The following is a 19,206-nucleotide window of genomic DNA, read 5'->3' as shown; positions in this document are numbered from 1 at the left end:
CCTTGTCCATTTAATTAACCTTCCACATATATATATATATATATATATATATATATATAATATATATTATATATTACATATTATAAATTTTATATATATCATTTTTGTTGTTTCACTTGGTATACGATTTGGTCGCGTAATTATACAGGAGGTAATATATCTGAGTTGATCTTTGTAAGATGAATGTAAAAACCTTCAAAATATTATTATTTTCCAAATATTTATTTGCAATTTTTTTTAAATTAATTTTGTTAATATGATTTAAATTGATATGTTCGATATTAATTTTATGAACTTTTTGATTACTTAACATAGCATATGTAAAATATATAACACATGTTAGAATTTTTTTAAGAACTAGGATATCAATTTCTATATTTTCTAAAAACTTTTTAATATTATCTGATGTATATTTTTTATCATTAAAAATATTATAATCTGTATTAAATAATTCTGTTGTAATTTCATGAGCATTTTTTTTGAATCCACTTTTATCATAAATAAATTTATTTAAGAGTGTTTGATTTTTATTATCATTTGCTTTTTCTTTTATGGTTAAATTATTTAATAAGAAATATATAATATTTGTTAATTTTTTCATAGCCATAGATACACTTTTTAACATATGAAAATTTTCATATTTAATAATATTAATAAAATAAAAACATGTATTCATAAATACCTTTAAAATTATTTTTATATATTCATAATATTTTGTTTTTGATTGTTGAACATATTCATCATATAATCCTATATCATATTCTATAATATCTAAACATAAATTAATACAATGAAATTTAATTGAATATTTAGGTATAATATTTTGTAATATTCTGTGTGTTCTAATATTTTTTTTTCGTTTTTCTAATGTAACATTATTTAAATTTTTATTTAATAAATCATTTTCATCTTTTAAACTTATATCATATATAACAAATATGGATAAGATATTTAAAAGATCTTTAATATATTGAAGTATATATGTATGCTCTTTAATTATATTACATATATTTAATGATATTTCATTAAACTCAAAATTTAATGTTTTATCTAATATAAAATTCTCATCGTCTTTTATAAACTTTTTATTATAATCATCAAGATTATTATTATTATTATTACATGTATCATAATAATTATTTAAATTATTTAATTTGTTTTTATTATATATTTTGGTATTCCTATCATAATCGTTTTGTGTTTTAAATATGTTATTATAACTATTATTACTATCATCATCACCATCATAATCATCATCATCATAATTGTTATAAATGTATTTATTTTTCCTTTCTTTGTACAAATGGGTGTACGTACTTTTTATATTACGTAAGTTTCTTCTTATATTATTATTATTATTATTATTATTGTCGTCGTCGTCGTCGTCATCGTCATCGTCATCATCATCGTCATCTTCATCATCGTCATCCTCCTCATAATCCTCTTCTTCATATACATTTTCATGTTCTTCCTCATAATCATCCGAATCTATAAGCTCATCTTTATTGTCCTCCGTTATTGTTTTCTTTTTCTTTTTACTGTTCAACTTTCGTCTTTCTTGCTTCATTTTATTCATTTCAGCAATTTTTAATTTCTTCATGCCAAGATAATTCTGATGTATGTAGAGCAGATAATTTTTATATAGTCTCAACAAATAATAGGTGCTTGAATATATAATATCCAAATTAACCACGTCAACGTTGGTATGATTAATATATTCTTCTGATTTATTTTCATCAACATGAATATCTTCTTTATATAAACTATCAAAAAGTAAAGGGTTCTTATTATGAAGATCATTATTTTTCATATTAAAAAAATCTTTTTTTGTGTGATTATTTTTTTTGGATTTATCAACATGCATCATGATATTATTATGATGATTTGATTTTGTTTTTCTGTGTTTCGTAAAGTTACAAGTTGATGAATAACATAAACATTTATATATTAAATTATGATTATTTGTTGTAAAATTATTAACTTCATAAGCTATTTCATTTGACTTCATTAAATAATTATTAATTATAAGATGATTTATAAAAATATTAATATTTTTTAAAATCCATTTACTTATTGTATTAAATAAATATAATCCTTTCTTATCAACAACCTTTAATATAACAGATATATAAGCAATGATCAAAACAGGGAGAGGGATATAAATATTTTTGTTCAGTAAGAAGTTTGTAGGAAATGTTAAAAAAGAAATACTTGGTGACAAATTATTAAATTTATATTCATATAGATTATCAAAAATATTACTTTTTAAAAATAAATTAAATAAATCTTCTTTAAAAACAAATTCATTTATATATGTAGTATCGCATAAAGCACATAATAAAAAGCATGTGTGTAAAATTTTATTTTCTAGTTGTTTGTTTAAATGTTGATGAAATAAAAATAAATTACCTTTAATTACATTTTTTATATTATTCTCATCAATTTTTATATCTATTTCATATAAACCAATTTTATTTAATAAAAATATTAATAAATTAATGCTCAAAAGATTCAAATCATTTTTATTATATAAAAAGTTACAACAATATGCTTCTTCATAAATGTTCAGACTTTTATTATTAAGATGAATTTGATTTTTTAATCCATGTTTTAAATTAAAGTTCGTAAGTTTATTATTATTATGGTTATATATATCACTATTGTTATTATATATAATATTATCATCATTATCATTATTATCATCATTATCATTATCGTCATCTTCATCATGTATATCATCTTCATAATTTATATCACTATCATATTTAAAATATTTTTTTCCCCTTGTTTTATATTTTCTTTTTTTCTTTCTATCTAATAAGTCTTCTGTATCAGTGAACAGTTGACTTTTCCTCGATATAAAATTTGATTTTTTTTTATTTACATTCATAATGTTGGTATTATTCATTTGATTGCTTTCTCCTCTTAACAAAAAGTGTACACTTTTTTGTGCGTTGTAATAATTTTTTTTTTTTTTTTTATCATGAAAATCTCCTCCTTTATTAGTACCTTTGTTAGGATAATAAGAAAAGTTATAATTATCATTATTATTACTACTACTACTATTTGCAGTGGTGGTATTATATATTTTCTTTTTACCTTCATAATACATAAAAACTTCCGTGTTATAATCAATAAATTTATAAATGTTATTATAAAAATATATAGGTATAATGGTATTTCTATTTATATAAAAATTTTTATAAGAATCAATAAATAATGTGCTTATAAACTGATTCAAAATATGTTGATCAATTCTTTTTATTAAGGATAAAAACATATTTTTGGTATGCCCCATATTGTCATATTCTTCATTATTGGATATACTATTATAATAACCATAATTATTATTATAATTATTGTAATAATTATAATTATTATTATTATGATTATTATGATTATAATTATTATTATTATTATTATTGTTATAGTGATATATATTTAATAATGTATATAAACATTCATATATATATATAATAGTATATTTATTTAATATAGGATGCTTTTTTGTTATTAATATTATTAATAATTCTAATAAATCATCAAAAAATTCATTACTTTTTAACATCAATTTTGAATATTCATTATGAATATCATAATATATTTTTTCACTGTTCGCAAAATGATCATATAAATCATCAATCAAATTTATATTATTATTATTATTGTAAGATAATCCGTTTGATAATACATTAACATCTTTTTTCTTTAAATTCTTTTTATTTGAATTCATATAATAATAACTATCACTAAAAAATGTATTATTATTATGATGATGATTAAGATAACTTTCATTATTTACATTAGAATCATTTATATTATTTAACGACATGAAATTTTTATTATTACTACCTCTTAATTCATTAACACTATTACGAACATCCATATATGGATAGGTGTCATTAATATTTATATTCGAATCATTGTATATATTTTTTTTGGGAGGTATATTTAATATATTTCCTTGAAATTCTTTATGCATAATTTTTTTTGAAAAAAGACTAGACATTTTTAATTTTTTGTTATACTTTAAATTTTCCATTTTAAACTTATCATACTTATCATTAATATTATCATCATCATCATTATCATTATCATCATCATTTTCATTATTATCATCATTTTCATTATTATCATCATTTTCATTATTGTTGTGGTTACTTTTATTTTTTCCATCCGTCTTATCCCCTTGTTCATTTCCCAATTTTTCATTATCTTCTAAGAGTTTTTTTTTGGTTTTACTCTTTTTCTTTTCTTGTTCTCTCCACTCTTTATCGTAATCATCTTCATTGTCGCTTTGTTCTATACACCTTAACATGAAATTCTTTTTATTTTTAAACAGATTATGAAACCCTTTATTAATATGTGATAAATATGTAAATGCAAATTTTTTATTATGTGAAAAGAAAAATATACTAATAAATAGATATACAATAAATAATATAGGTGTTATTTGAATATTAAAATTAATGTAATAAGACGATTTTATAACAAAGGTTATATTTTTTAAATGTTTTTGAATATTATTTATTATATAAAAATAATTCTTTAAATAATATATCTTTTTATTTACAGTATTACTTTTGATTTTTAATACGATATCAATCAAATAGGTAATTTTCTCTATATATGTTTTATATACTAATAACCAATTTTTATAATTAATATTTAAATAATTTAAACTATTATATATATATACATTTTTTTGTAAATAATAATATTCTTTTAATTCTTCTCGTATTCGTTTCTTTCCTTCGAATTTCTCATTATAATTAATACAACTTTTGTTTAAATAATATTTATTTAAAAAAGTTTTTAAGTATGTCTGATTTCCTATAATTTCATTTAGTTGTTCAAAGTTTAAGCAACTATCATCATTTTTTTTGTTATGATTATTATCATTTCGCGAATCACCAATCGAATCTATCTCATCTTCTTCGACTTTATTAATATAATAACTATCAAACATATGTTCATTATTATTATTATTATTATTATTATTGTTATAGTTTTTTTTTTTTTTATCTTTCCTTTTATTTGATTGAAGTCCATCTTCAAGTTCATTACTACCACAATTCTGATTATTGTACATGCAATAGTTATCATATAAAAATTTATATTGGGAAATACGATTATTATTACTACTATTATATTGATTAAGTTTGGTAGGGCACGCACAAAAATTTACATACGTATTAATAATACTGGTATATAATAAATGGACATTATTATTATTATTATTATTATATTTATTAATATTATTATTATTGTTGCTACATGGAGGAGGATTCGTTTCATTTTTTATATAGTGAATATGCTCAATATTTGAATAATTATACACATTTTGAAATGTAAAATCATAATTAAATAAATAATAATGATATATATAATGTTTTAAATAAGTATCATTATAATTCTTTATAATATGTATATAATGATTTATAAAATTCTGTACATTATCATAATTAAATATAGGATTTAAAAATTCAAATATATTTTTCTTTTCATCAAAATTGTCTTTATTAATAATATCATATATATTATTCGTATAATTTTTTTTTTCTTTCTGTGTGTATTTCTGTGTGTGTTTCTTTCCTTCTTCCAAAGAATTTTTATGTACATTATTAATACCATCTTTATTTACATTTTGTTGTTTCTTATTCTCTTCTTTCTGGTTATTTTCCCAGGTATCGCTTATAAAATTTATATCCATAAAACATTCTACATATTTATCTATATTATTCAATATGTAATCAATTATGGGTATAAATATATTTAACATATGAAAGGATATTTTATAAAATAAAATTTTTTCTGTATCTTTTAATTTATGTATATTTACATGTTGTGTTATATAATAAAACACATTAAATTTATTTATCCACATTTTATTTATGAAACTAATAATATAATCTTTCATTTTCTTATTTCTTGATAGCATATATATAATATTCAAACTTTTAATAAAATAAGAATTCTTTTCAAAAATGTTGTATTGTTTTATGTTATTAATATTGTTTAAAAATATATTCTTTTTATAATAATCTTTACTTTCATACCTTTTTAAAAGGTTAGACGTGTAATAATTTTTATCATCAAAACATTTATTTCCTTTTCTTAGTTGATTCTTATCATAAAGGTAATTATTATTATCATCATCATCATCATGATTATTGTCATCCTCATAATTATTATCATCCTCATAATTATTATCATCATCATAATTATCACCACTCCTCATATTTTCATACACATTTTTTTTCATATCATCAGGTAAATCTATCCCTTTTCTGTTTTTCTTAACCATATGCCCTTTTTTTGTCTTACCATCTTTTAATATATTACATTTATAAAATGAATCCTTTTCATCATAATAATCTACAAAAATTAACTCTGATATATTATCATAACTAGAAAATTTAATTACAATTTCTTTTATCAGACAATTTAAAAAGCAATCATTTTCTAATTCTAAACCTTCTTCCATATTCGAGGACATAGTTCTTTTCTTTTCGACATTCTTCGAAGGTATAAACGATAGACCTAATAAGGAAAGTATACAATTTTCTATTAAAGAATCTGATCTCGAATCTGATCTCGCATTTGAATTTGCATTTGAATTATTTAAAAATAAATATTTCCTTGTAATTATTTCATAAAAATATAATATCAACTTTGTTATTGGTGTTTTACTATAATTATTTAAAATTTTTTTTTTTTTATTTATATTTCTAATATCATTATAATCAATATCTATATTTAATAAATGACTTAGTTCAATCCATTCACACAATTCATTATTCATAAAAATATTTTTTTTTCTTAATTCGTTACTAATTTTTTTTTCTGTTTCTTTTTTTTTGGCTTGTAACAAATCAATTAATGGATGTAACAAATTGTTATTTAATTTGTTGCTGTTATTATTATTATTATTATTATTATTATTACCATGAATATTATTTGGATCGTACTTTTTATCATTTTCTACGATACTTTTTATATATTCTAAATATTTTATTTTATCTTCTCTACTATTTTGTAAAATATTAGAAAATAATAAATTCTCATTCATCTTATTTAGTTTATTAAAGAAATCATAATATTTGATTTCGTTATCTATAATTTGTTCAATATTATTTGAAGCATCTGTTTTTATATAACTATCATTTTTAATATATGATATAGCTTCATTTAATTCATCTATCTGTTTTTTATTACCATCTGTATTATTTAATGCTATTTCATTTTTCACTAAATTTAAATTCATATCATGATTTGTATTCATTTTTTGATTTACAGAATTCAGATCATTTTCTTTATTTATATTATAAATATTTTTATCATTTATTATATTATTATTATTATTATTATTATTATTATTATTATAATTATTATTCATAATATTATTTTCGTTATCCATATTGTAATAATCTATATCCACATTTTTATATATCCCTTCTTTATCATAATTTTTCTTTTTCCCTACATTTTCAATATTTAATAATTTCGTAAAATACGTATGTCGCTTAAAAGATTTTACATAAAAATATAACTTTAAATCACTCATATATACTAACTCATTTTCTATAAAGTCATATTTTTCTGTATAAAAATTATTTATAGGCAAAAAATTATATGAACTACAATATCCGATAATATTATAATCAAGAGATTTGATTTCATTATAATAATCTATTTTTGAATAACCATCATTAAAATTTTCTGATATTGAATTGTATAATGAAAAGTTTTCATTTTCATCTTCTTTTTCTTTATTATCATAAAATACACAAATCTTTTTACTTTTAATTGTATCTATCAAATCATTATCCGATAAATAATCATAAATATATTTCGATTCATATTTTTCTCTTAATTTCATATTTTTATATTTAGATATAAATCCATTATAATCAACATTCTCATCAAAGTCAATATTATTTTCTACATTATTATAACCAAATTTATTTTTCTTTTTCATTTTTCTCTGTCTATTATTCAAGTATTTCATTTTATTATACATCTCAGTTTTTAGATGCAGTACACTTTTTCTTGTACCTTTGTTTTGTTTCTTTTTTAAATTATTACTTGGGTGTTTACTATAAAAAATGTCATCATCTTCATCATCATCATCATCATCTTCGTCATCATCCTCATCATCATCATCATCTTCACCATCATCCTCATCATCATCATCTTCAACATCATCATCATCATCATCATCTTCAACATCATCTTCACCATCATAGTCCCCGTCAGCATCATCAACATGGTTCCCCTCTTCGACGTTCTCATAATTCCCCTTATTCATATAAGATAACCAATTAGTTGTATTCAACACACTCTTTTTATTTTCCAGGTGACCAGAGTCCCTGTGCTTATCCAACTTATTCTTCAAATTCCTAAGTAACATTTTATTCTTTACATCCTTGGAATTTTTTAAAAAATATAAAAGAGGCAAATCAACAAAATTGTTTATGATATTTTTCATTTTTATAGTCCTATTTGATATAATAAAGCAATTATTAAATTTCTGTTTATTCAAATTATAAATAAATATACTTCTCAAGGCATATTTCAAGAAATTAAAAGATTCATTATCTCTTTTTAAGATATTAATAGTTGTTTTACAATCTCTAATAAAAATTTGAAGAATAAAATATATGATCACTTTATTCATTTCATTATCTCTAAAAAAATTCTTTAATAATAATATTAAATAAGTGGTTCGTGAATTTATATTAATATTTTTAAATAAAAAATTATGAACACATATAGGGGAACATAATGATTCAGTCATATTAAGTTTTTTTTCTAAATATTCAGTAGATGGTCCTCTTTTTTTCATATTATCATCATCATCATCATCATCATTATTTTTATCATTATTTTTATCATCATCATTATTTTTATTATTATCATTATTTTTATTATCATCATTATTATTAGGATCTATAATGTTAAGGTCGAATTTATATTTGTCCATTCTTTTTTTCAATAATTTTTCATTTTTCCATAATTTATACATATGTATAAATAGAACATCTCTTTCAAACAATAATTTCAATATTCCTAGTCCTAAAGATTTTATTTTATAAAAAAATAAAGAATTATAATATTCTTTAGAATAGGAACAAGTTAAATACTGTAACTTTTTATTAAAAAATATTTCAGATGTCATAGACGTAAAGATATTATTATTACTATCAACATCAATACTAGTGTTTTTAAAATTTTGTTTGTTATCACTATCTTTATTGTTTTCGTTATGATAATCCTTTGTGTTTTTTAATTTTGTAGTATTTTTTGTATCATCGTATAGATTTTTTTTTTTAAAAAAGAAAGATTTTTCTTGATTACACACATTTATAAAATCACAATAATTTTTACATTTCAATAATAATTCTTCCATATTTTTATTTTCCTCATGAATAATATTATCTAAGAAAATAATATTAAAAAACAAATTCATAAATTTATTCGATTCTCCTAATATTTGTTCAAATAAATACATGGTAGGTCTAAAATCACATAAGTAATCATATCGTTCATTCATTACACGGTTTAATTGTTTATTATTATTATTATCATTAGGAAGAGGTCCTTTTAATATTAATTTAAAATACATGAATACTAATATAATCAAAATATACATTTCATTATCTTTAAAATTTATATCTGATTTACTTTTATTTTCCCTTAATTTATTTTCTTTTAATAATTGAATTTTTTTGTCTTTATTTAAATTATATTCATTTTTTTTTAACTCTATTTTATACTTATAAACCTCAGCATTTAATACATTCGTTTTTAATTTTAAATCTTCATAATATCTTTTTAATTCTTCGATATTATTAAATTGTGGCATATTCACATTATTATTGTTCACATTATTCACATTGTTCATATTGTTCATATTGTTCATATTATTAATATTACTATTATTATTATTGTTAAACATATTAAATGTAATATTAGAAAATAACGAGGGCGCTTGATTCATATTATTATTAGAGTTCAAGTTATTAGTGGATGAGGCATTTAATGGATTTGTAGACGTAAACATATTATTCCTTAAACCATTTGGATTATTAAACAAGGACATATTATTTGTATTACCACTCGATGAAAAGATATTATTATTATTATTATTATTTGTTGTTGTTGTTGTTGATTGGGTTTGTTGTTGGAGACCCAAAAACAGACTATTCATACTATTCATATTATTCATACTATTCATACTATTCATACTATTCATATTGTTCATATTATTACTACTTGTAGTTCCAAATATATTAGTAGTTGAAGTACCTATATTTAAATTATTACTTGATATCAAATCTTTCGATTGATTAAAAATAGACGAAGTAGGTGATGACGCATTTGTTCCCATGTTTGTTAAAAATGGAGATGTATTATTTTGTTGTTGACCAGGTAATAATAAATTATTTGAATTTAAATTACTATTATTATTATATATGCTATTACTTAATGTTTGATTAGTTAAAATATTATTTTGATTCTGTATAAAATTTTGTCCTGAACTATTTATGTTACCTCCAATTGTATTTGTAGTATTATTTAATGATAAACTAGGGCTGCTCGACATATTTGTATTACTGAACAGATTGTTTTGATTAGCACCAGAAAACAAATTTGGTTTGTTATTAATGTTGTTAGATAAAGGACTAAACATTCCAGATGATATATTATTATTTCCTAACAAATTTGATGACGATGCAGTATTTGTAGTTGTTCCAAATAATTTATTTGAACTATTATTCAACAAGGCAGAATTACTACTTATATTAAAAATATTATTTGCATTTGTATTTGTAATTGTATTTGCATTTGCATTTGCATTTGTAATTCCTTGATTTAATGAATTGGATAAAGGTGAAGAAAATATATTACCACCTGTATTTGTATTATTTATTGTTGCGTTGGTACCTTGTGAATAGGATGCTACTCTCATAGAAGATTCATAATTTGTTCTTGTATTATCTAATGAAGGAGATACAGTGGTCGTTCCAAACATCGATAAAGGAGAATTCACATTATTATTTAAATTACTATTTACATTACTATTTACATTATTATTATTATTATTACTATTAACACCCGAAAAGGGTGAGATATTATTTGCCTGGTTAAAGGTATTGGTAGAAAAAAAATTAGTTGATCTAGATTTATTATCCAATAATGATGACATATTAATACCTGATAATGCTGAAGAATTGTTTTGATTATTCGCTTGTGATGAATTTGTTAACAAGTTGGATGTTATTATACCAGGTGTATTATAATTATGACCCATATTATTATTTATTGTATGATTTGTATCAGCAAATGATTTATCAAACATTCTTTGTGATATAATATAAGGTTCAAAGGGTACATTATTTTGTTTAAGTACATTTTCTAATTGTACTATAGAAGTATTATTTATATTAATTTGATTTTGCATTTGATTTATTTGTAATTCTATATGTTTTGATTTATGCATATAAAAATTATATCTTCTTTTAAAAAAAGAATTTTCTTGTTTATTCATCAATATTTCCCATTTTATATGTTCTTCTAAAAGATCTTCTTTTTCATATTTTTTTTCTTTTATTTTTTTTAATATAAAATTATTTATTAAATTATAAAAAATATCTTGTACAATATAGTTGGTTAATAAAATTAAATGTTTACAGATATTTTTTTCATCATCTGAAATCATTAATTTTTTTTTTAAACAATTATTATACATATCATTATTATGATCATTATTATTATCATGATCATGATGACCACCATCATTATAATTATTATCATATGGCATATCTTTTAATTTTTCTTTATTATTACCATATATCGTATTTTGGTTTTTATTTGTTAATACATGATCTTCATTTAAATATGTATCTGTATTATATTTCTCACGCCCATACACATCCACATTATTATTAATATTATCATGATCAACATTATTGTTACTGTTTTTCTTTTTATTGCTGTTGTATCCATGTTCATTATACCCAATACCTTCGTCTTGATCATCTTCCTTTTCTAGTTCGTCAAAAAATAAATCAAAATTAAAGAATACATCAAAAAAGATATAACTAGATGAGCTTTTTTTCTTATCATGATCATAATGATTGTTTTGATTTATTCCTTCTTTTAAATGTTGTGTGTCCATATATTGTTGATTTGTATGATTTAATTTTCGTCTTTTGATTTTTTCATCGATTTCTTCTATTTTATCAATATTATTAAAAAAGTACCATATTCTACTTAAGGACATGTTAAATTTTCTTTTTATTCCAATCATATATAAAAGATAATTTACACATTTCATAAATGTAATAATAATTTTTAAATTAAAAGTTGGTTGGTGGAAATTTTGTGCTATTTGATGTAATGTTTCATTTTTTATTTGCCCTAATAATAGTTGTTTATCTATGTATTCTAATTTTTTTTTGAGAATATCATTATGTTCTGTGTATTTTTTCATGGTTTCGAAAAAGATGTCTGGAAATATTTGTGTTAAGGTACATAGAACGGATAATGCGGATGAAGAATTTTTGACAAAACTGGAACATAAAATTTCGATACATAAGCATTTTAAATTACTTATATCTACTGAGGCATTATATTTTGTTTTAATAATATCATATAAGATATCTAGTAAATGCATAGTTTTATATTGTTTGATATTTTTTTCTTTTTCATCTTTAATTTTTTTTGACATATTTAGATTATGTATAAAAACATTTTTATAGTTGGTTGTATTATTCATATTTTGTATATCTAATAAGGATAAGAAATTATTATATTTTTTATTTTTAATTTTAAAAAATCGATTATGTTCATCTTGTGTTTTATTATAAGTATCTTTTTGATTTATTTTATCATCTGTTGTTTTTGACATATTAGTAGTATATGTTGCATTATTTTCATATTGTTCTAATAAAATATAATCAATTAATAGATTTTTATTTATAGGTAAGTAATAACATAATTTATTATTATTTACTGAAGATAAAAATAATAAACATTTTTCTAACATTTTTAAACAATTATATGGATATAAATTTTTTTCAAAAATATTTTTTAATAAATAATGTGTATCAATTATAATATGTTTCTTTTCATATTCTAATTCTGTTCTTAATATTATTTTAGCTCTATTCATTAGACTATTATTATTTGGAAGATAAGTATGTTGGTTCAAATGAATCCTACCATCATCGTTATCATCTTCATCATCGTTATCATCTTCATCATCATAATCATCTTCTTCATTATTATTATTGAACAAATGACTTTGATATTTTTTTTCTTTGAAGAAATCTACAGCATCTTTATTATCATCAAAAAATATTTGAATGGCTTCTTTTTCATTATATGAGCCATCAACATTACGATTCATATTTCTAAATTTTTTTTCACAAGATAAAATTTCTAATAAATCATATTCGTTTAACATAATACTTTTTAAATTATCTAATAATGTTTCGCTAACTTTATTCTTATAAAATAAATCAACAATATTGTATTTAGTAAATTCACATTTCAAAAAATTATTTTCTCTTAACAAATTCTCTGTTAACTTGTCTTCTATTAATAAATAATTAATACAATTCTGTTCGTTCAGGATATTCTCTAGAAAGCTTTTATCGCCGAAGGGATGTATATTCGTCGAATTATTATTACTGTTCATACTACTGTTCATGTTATTGTTAAATCCATTTAAAGTGATGGGCCCACTAGAAGGTCCTAAATTATTCAACATGTTCATATTACTCACCACATTATTATTATTATTATTATTGTTGTTGTTGTTGTTGTTGTTGTTGTTGTTGTTAGGTGGTTGAATGGTGTTGCCATTTATCGACATTGAAACATTTGGAAATAATTCATTCAACACATTTTGCTGTACCTCATTTAACCCATTAAAGTTTACAAAAGATTTCAACTTGTTATTATTTTCATCAATGTTCATAAGAATCTTATTTGCATCTCTTATACTATTTGAATATTCATCGTTCTGTGATAATACCATTTTATTAAATATATCATACGATTGAAAACATTCTTGGAAGATTTTCTTATTTTTTAAATGCTCTTCAATCAATCCATTTTCCTTAATTAAATTATTTAAATATACATTATTCTTTTCTAATAAATCTAATATATTGTAATTTCTTAATATATCTTTTAAAAAATTATTTTGTTGAAATATTTTCTGTAATAAATTTATTTTGAAATAGTACAAATATATAAAATAATAATTTGAGAAAAAATCATCATCATAATTATCATTTATATTTGATGAATTCTTTCCCTCTTGTAAAGAGGACATATTATTATAAGGATTAATAATTTTTCTTTCTAACAAAATTTTATATAAATCTTTATGAAATTTTATATGATTCAATTGGTTATTACTAATACTATAACGACTTCTATTATTATCATTATTGTTATTGTTACTATTATTATTGTTGTTGTTATTGTTATTATTATTGTTGTTGTTATTATTATTACTACTGATGTGATTACTTTTCATACTATTTATATGATAATCCATCATACCTAAATCATTTTTCATATTGTTATTATTCCTTGTTTTATCGTGCATATGCTGCTTATTCGTTATTTTAGAAAACTCATGATATTTCCCTGCAAGAACACAATTAAATTGATTAAATAATTTCTTCGTTAAATTAAATATATTTAGATTAGCTGTAAGGGGTGTTTTAAAACATAATACTACATTTTCTATTACTCTTAAATCATATATATTATTACATAATACAGATGCAAAATCTAAAACATGTACAAATATATCCGAATAAAAATCTAAACACAATTTCATTTTATCTTCTGCTACAATTTTTAAACTACGATATTTCATTAAAACCATACGTCTTTCTTCATTTATATTATAAAATTTGTTCTGTTTTCCCATATAATGTTTTTTATTCATAGGTCCATGACCATGATAATAAAAATCATTTTCTATATCATCCACATGCCCCCGATGATCTATATCTTGATTCATATGTTCTAAATTGTGATGATAAATCGTTTCGTCAATTTCTGAAAATTCCATAATTCGTGAATGATATCTGTTAATAATATTTTTTAATATACATACATATTTATTAACTAAGCGCGGGTAGTTATTACATAAAATTTTTAAAAAATTAAGAATGTCAATAAGATACTCTCCTTTCTTTTTATATATATAAATTATATTATTATAATAAGAACTATTCAAATGAATATTATTATTATTATTATCAAGCCCATGTCTCATCTTATTATTAATTTCATTATTTGTATATATATCATAACCACTTCTATTATTAAAAAGGAAACTATTATCACCAAAACCTTTAGTATCACCAACACCTTTAGTATCACCAAAACTTTTATCATCATCCGTCATCATCTTAACAAACCCATGCGTATTATAAAACATCCCTTTACTATCTATGCTCTTTTTATTATATTCCACATCGTTCATGTCCGTCATATGATTTCCTATACGCGCGTTTCTTTTTTTTGAATGAAAATCTCTTTTTATATGATAATCAATAAGAGAGTTCCATAAATCCGTTGTTTTGTAATTTTTTATAAATGAAAAGGAAAATGTCATATGAAATAAATGGAATATTAAGGTCCCTATTAAAGTAGCACTTGTAATTTTTTTTAATATAACATCATATGCGACTTTAAAAAAATTATCTTCAAAAATTGAAGCGAATATTTCATCTTTATTATTAGAAAATAAGCTTACCATATATTTTAAAATAATCACATTTTCATAACAATTTTTTTCGCTATTATTATTATGATTATATTGGACATATTTTTCAATATCACCATATACACTATCTACTAAAGCATCATCATTATTATTAATATTATTATTTTTCAATAACATATGATTACCACTTTTATTTACATAATTCCAAAAATCATCATCATCATTATTTTTATTATTATTATTATTATTATTGTTGTTATTGTTATCCATTTTTGCATTTTTTTTTTTTTTATTATTTTTCTCAAAAATTTTGGTAAACAAATCATAATAATAAGATACATTTTCATTAATAAACTCTGTACTTACTGAATAACTATCTTTTACATTTAATAAATGTTTTAAATCTTTTTGTGAACTCATACAATTGAATTTCCATATATCAGGACTATAAAAATTGGAAAAATTTACTTTTTCTTTTCCATCGTTAATAATATCTGTTGTTTTATCATCACTTGATTTATTATTTATATTATTAGATATAATATCCGAAGGTATTTTTTTTTTCTTTTCATATACATATTTATCGACATTTGGATATAAGCATAAAATTAATAATAAGCTTATTTGAGTAGTTAAGGTTAAACTAGATATATTACCATCTGATAAGCTACAATTACAATTATACCAAAATCCATTACAATCTATACATTTTTCAAGGTTATTATAATTTTTATTATATTGATCATAAATATTCCATTTTTTTTTATCTTTCCATAAATTATTTATATCAAAAGGAAAATCTCTTATTACTTCCGAATTTGTATTCTTCACACTAATATTAATATTTCTATCTTGTTTTTCATTCTTTTCTTGATTACAACCTAGCATATTTGTATTTATAGCATTGTTGTTTTGTTGTTGTGTCTTTAAGTTTGACAGCAAGTTATTACTCATGTTACTACTTGTCGACGTCTCGTTAGATTTTATAACATTATTATCATTCCCAAAGTTCGATTGTGGTAAGCTCTGCATGTTAAAATTGTTATTTTTCAGAATACCACTGGTGTTTATATTAGGGTTCGTATTATTGTTTGTGCCTGTAAACATATTTGTGGCACTACTCAAGGGGTTATTATTATTTATGTTACTATTTATATTATTATTTATGTTACTATTTATATTATTATTTATGTTGCTATTTATATTATTATTTATGTTGCTATTTATATTATTGTTTATATTATTATCCATGTTACTATCCATGTTAGTGTTTATATTATTCATATTGTTATTATCTGCGATGGTGTTATTATTCTTCATTACGGCTGATGAATCGTTGAAATCCATAAATTTGGTCATAAAAGGATCATCCGATATGTTTATATCCAATTTATAATAATCATCAATATGGGAGATAATTTTATTACTTCTAATATTTTTTAGATATGTAAAGAATTTTTTTTTCTTTTTGTAATCTGTCCAGAATAATATATTATCTAGTTCTTTAACATACTGATCCGTAGGCATAAAATCAAAATATTTGGATGAGACCAGATGATTTAATAATTTAAATATTCTTGATATAATTTGGGTAGTTGCTTGAAATTTCGAAAAATATAAAAACAGAATATCTAATAAATTAAAAAGGATATTTATTTTATGTGTTTTATAATTAAATACATAATTTATTTGGTCACATATATCATCATATTTTATTAAAAATTTTATGATTCTATCAATTTCTAAAAATATATTATCTATAAAATCATTTTGTGTTAATAAAATTAATATATATAATGAAAAACGATCTGAGTTAACACGATTATTATTTATATTATTTTCACAAACAGTTTTCGATATATTTAAGCTACCTACAGAATTTATATTAGATGTAGTACTATGTACACTTGAAGTTTTTACTTCTTCATTTTTTTTTATTATTCCATTATTATCATCACTTGAATTATTATCATCTTTATCTGTGCTTATATTTGTTTCTTCATATTTCTGATATTTCTCATCATTCTTATTATTTAATGATACACCTATTCTTTCATTTTTATTTATATATTTTAATATTTCCATATATATCATAATAATTAAATTCTCTTTTTCTATACATTCTTTAAATACTTCACATATATAGGTACATTTCATTATTTCATTTTTTATATTACTCTTTTCAATTTTTAAATACACATCATTAAATAATGTACAAACATAATAAGCATTCCTATTTAATATAATCGAACATTTTATTATCTCATCCATATAATTTAATAAATTTGGATAATTACTAATAATATAATTTTTTAACTCAGTCTTATTTACATCTTCTTCTTCATAAGTTAAAAAAGAAAAAGGATCACACATTAAATCGATATTATTATCAAAAAATATTATTAAATCATCTTGTAATTTCTTTAATGACTCAATACTCTTCTTCTTCTTTTTTAAAAACTTTCTATTCTTTCTCTCATTCTCATTTATTGCACATTCATAATAAACAAATAACTTCTTGTATATCTCGTAATAAAATAAAGTTCTGGGTTCTCCTTTTTTCCCTCTGTCATTATTCTTCATATTGACAAAACAAAAAAAAAAAAAAAAAAATTCAAAAATAAGTTAAAAATAACCCACTACACTAAAGCACACTCGTGTGGAAGAACTCGCAGGTTTCAATAGAAAAAAAAAAAAAAAAAAGAAAAAAAAAAAATTTTAATGAATAAGGAAATTTTTTAAATATGTCCTTTGATCGTATACTACATTTGATAAGGTTCATAAAAATGAAAATAATTTTATGGGGCTAAATAAAAACCTACATAAATATAAATAAATATAAATAATATATTTTATCTTATTATCCCTTTTTTTGTTTTGTTTGTTTGTTTGTTTGTTTGTTTGTTTGTTTGTTTATTTGTTTGTTTGTTTATTTGTTTCTTTCTTTCTTTTTTTTGTTGTTTCTTTTTTTTTTTTTTTTGTTTCTTTTTTTTTTGTTGTTGTTTCTTTTTTTTTTTTTTTTTTCTATTTTTTATTTATTTAAAAAAAATATGAAACATAAAATGAACATGAATGTTTTACTTTTATATAGAAAGTACATACAATTCATAGAATATTATATGATACTATATAATATATAAAATGAATATATTTAATAATATACATATATATATATATATATATATATAATATATTTTCCTTTATTTTTTCATTTTTCTGTTTCATTTATTAATTAATCTTACACATAAACAAGCAATGAAAAATATTTTCATAAAATTGTAAAAGCACGAAAGGAAAAAAAAATAAAAATAAAAATAAATGGTTTATATGTATATTATATTTATATTTTATTTATATTATTTTTCTTTTCTTTTTTTTTATATTTATAAATATATATATAATAATATATTTTACATATATATTTATATATATATATATATTCT

At 20.4% G+C, this 19,206-nt stretch overlaps 1 protein-coding gene across 1 annotated transcript; it reads right to left on the bottom strand.

Annotated features, from left to right (window-relative positions):
* Window positions 1–112: 112 nt before the first annotated feature.
* Window positions 113–18,346, bottom strand: PF3D7_0609000 (nucleoporin NUP637, putative; the record flags this gene model as incomplete). The annotated part of the gene is made up of 1 exon (XM_960987.1): window positions 113–18,346. The coding sequence occupies one exon, from the start codon at window positions 18,344–18,346 to the stop codon at window positions 113–115; it is 18,234 nt and encodes a 6,077-aa protein (XP_966080.1).
* Window positions 18,347–19,206: the final 860 nt, after the last annotated feature.

The sequence above is a fragment of the Plasmodium falciparum genome (genome assembly GCF_000002765.6).
Source record: "Plasmodium falciparum 3D7 genome assembly, chromosome: 6".
Classification (NCBI taxonomy): domain Eukaryota; phylum Apicomplexa; class Aconoidasida; order Haemosporida; family Plasmodiidae; genus Plasmodium; species Plasmodium falciparum.
The sequence above is the reverse complement of the archived record's forward strand: the minus strand, read 5'-3'. Positions and strand labels throughout refer to the sequence as shown.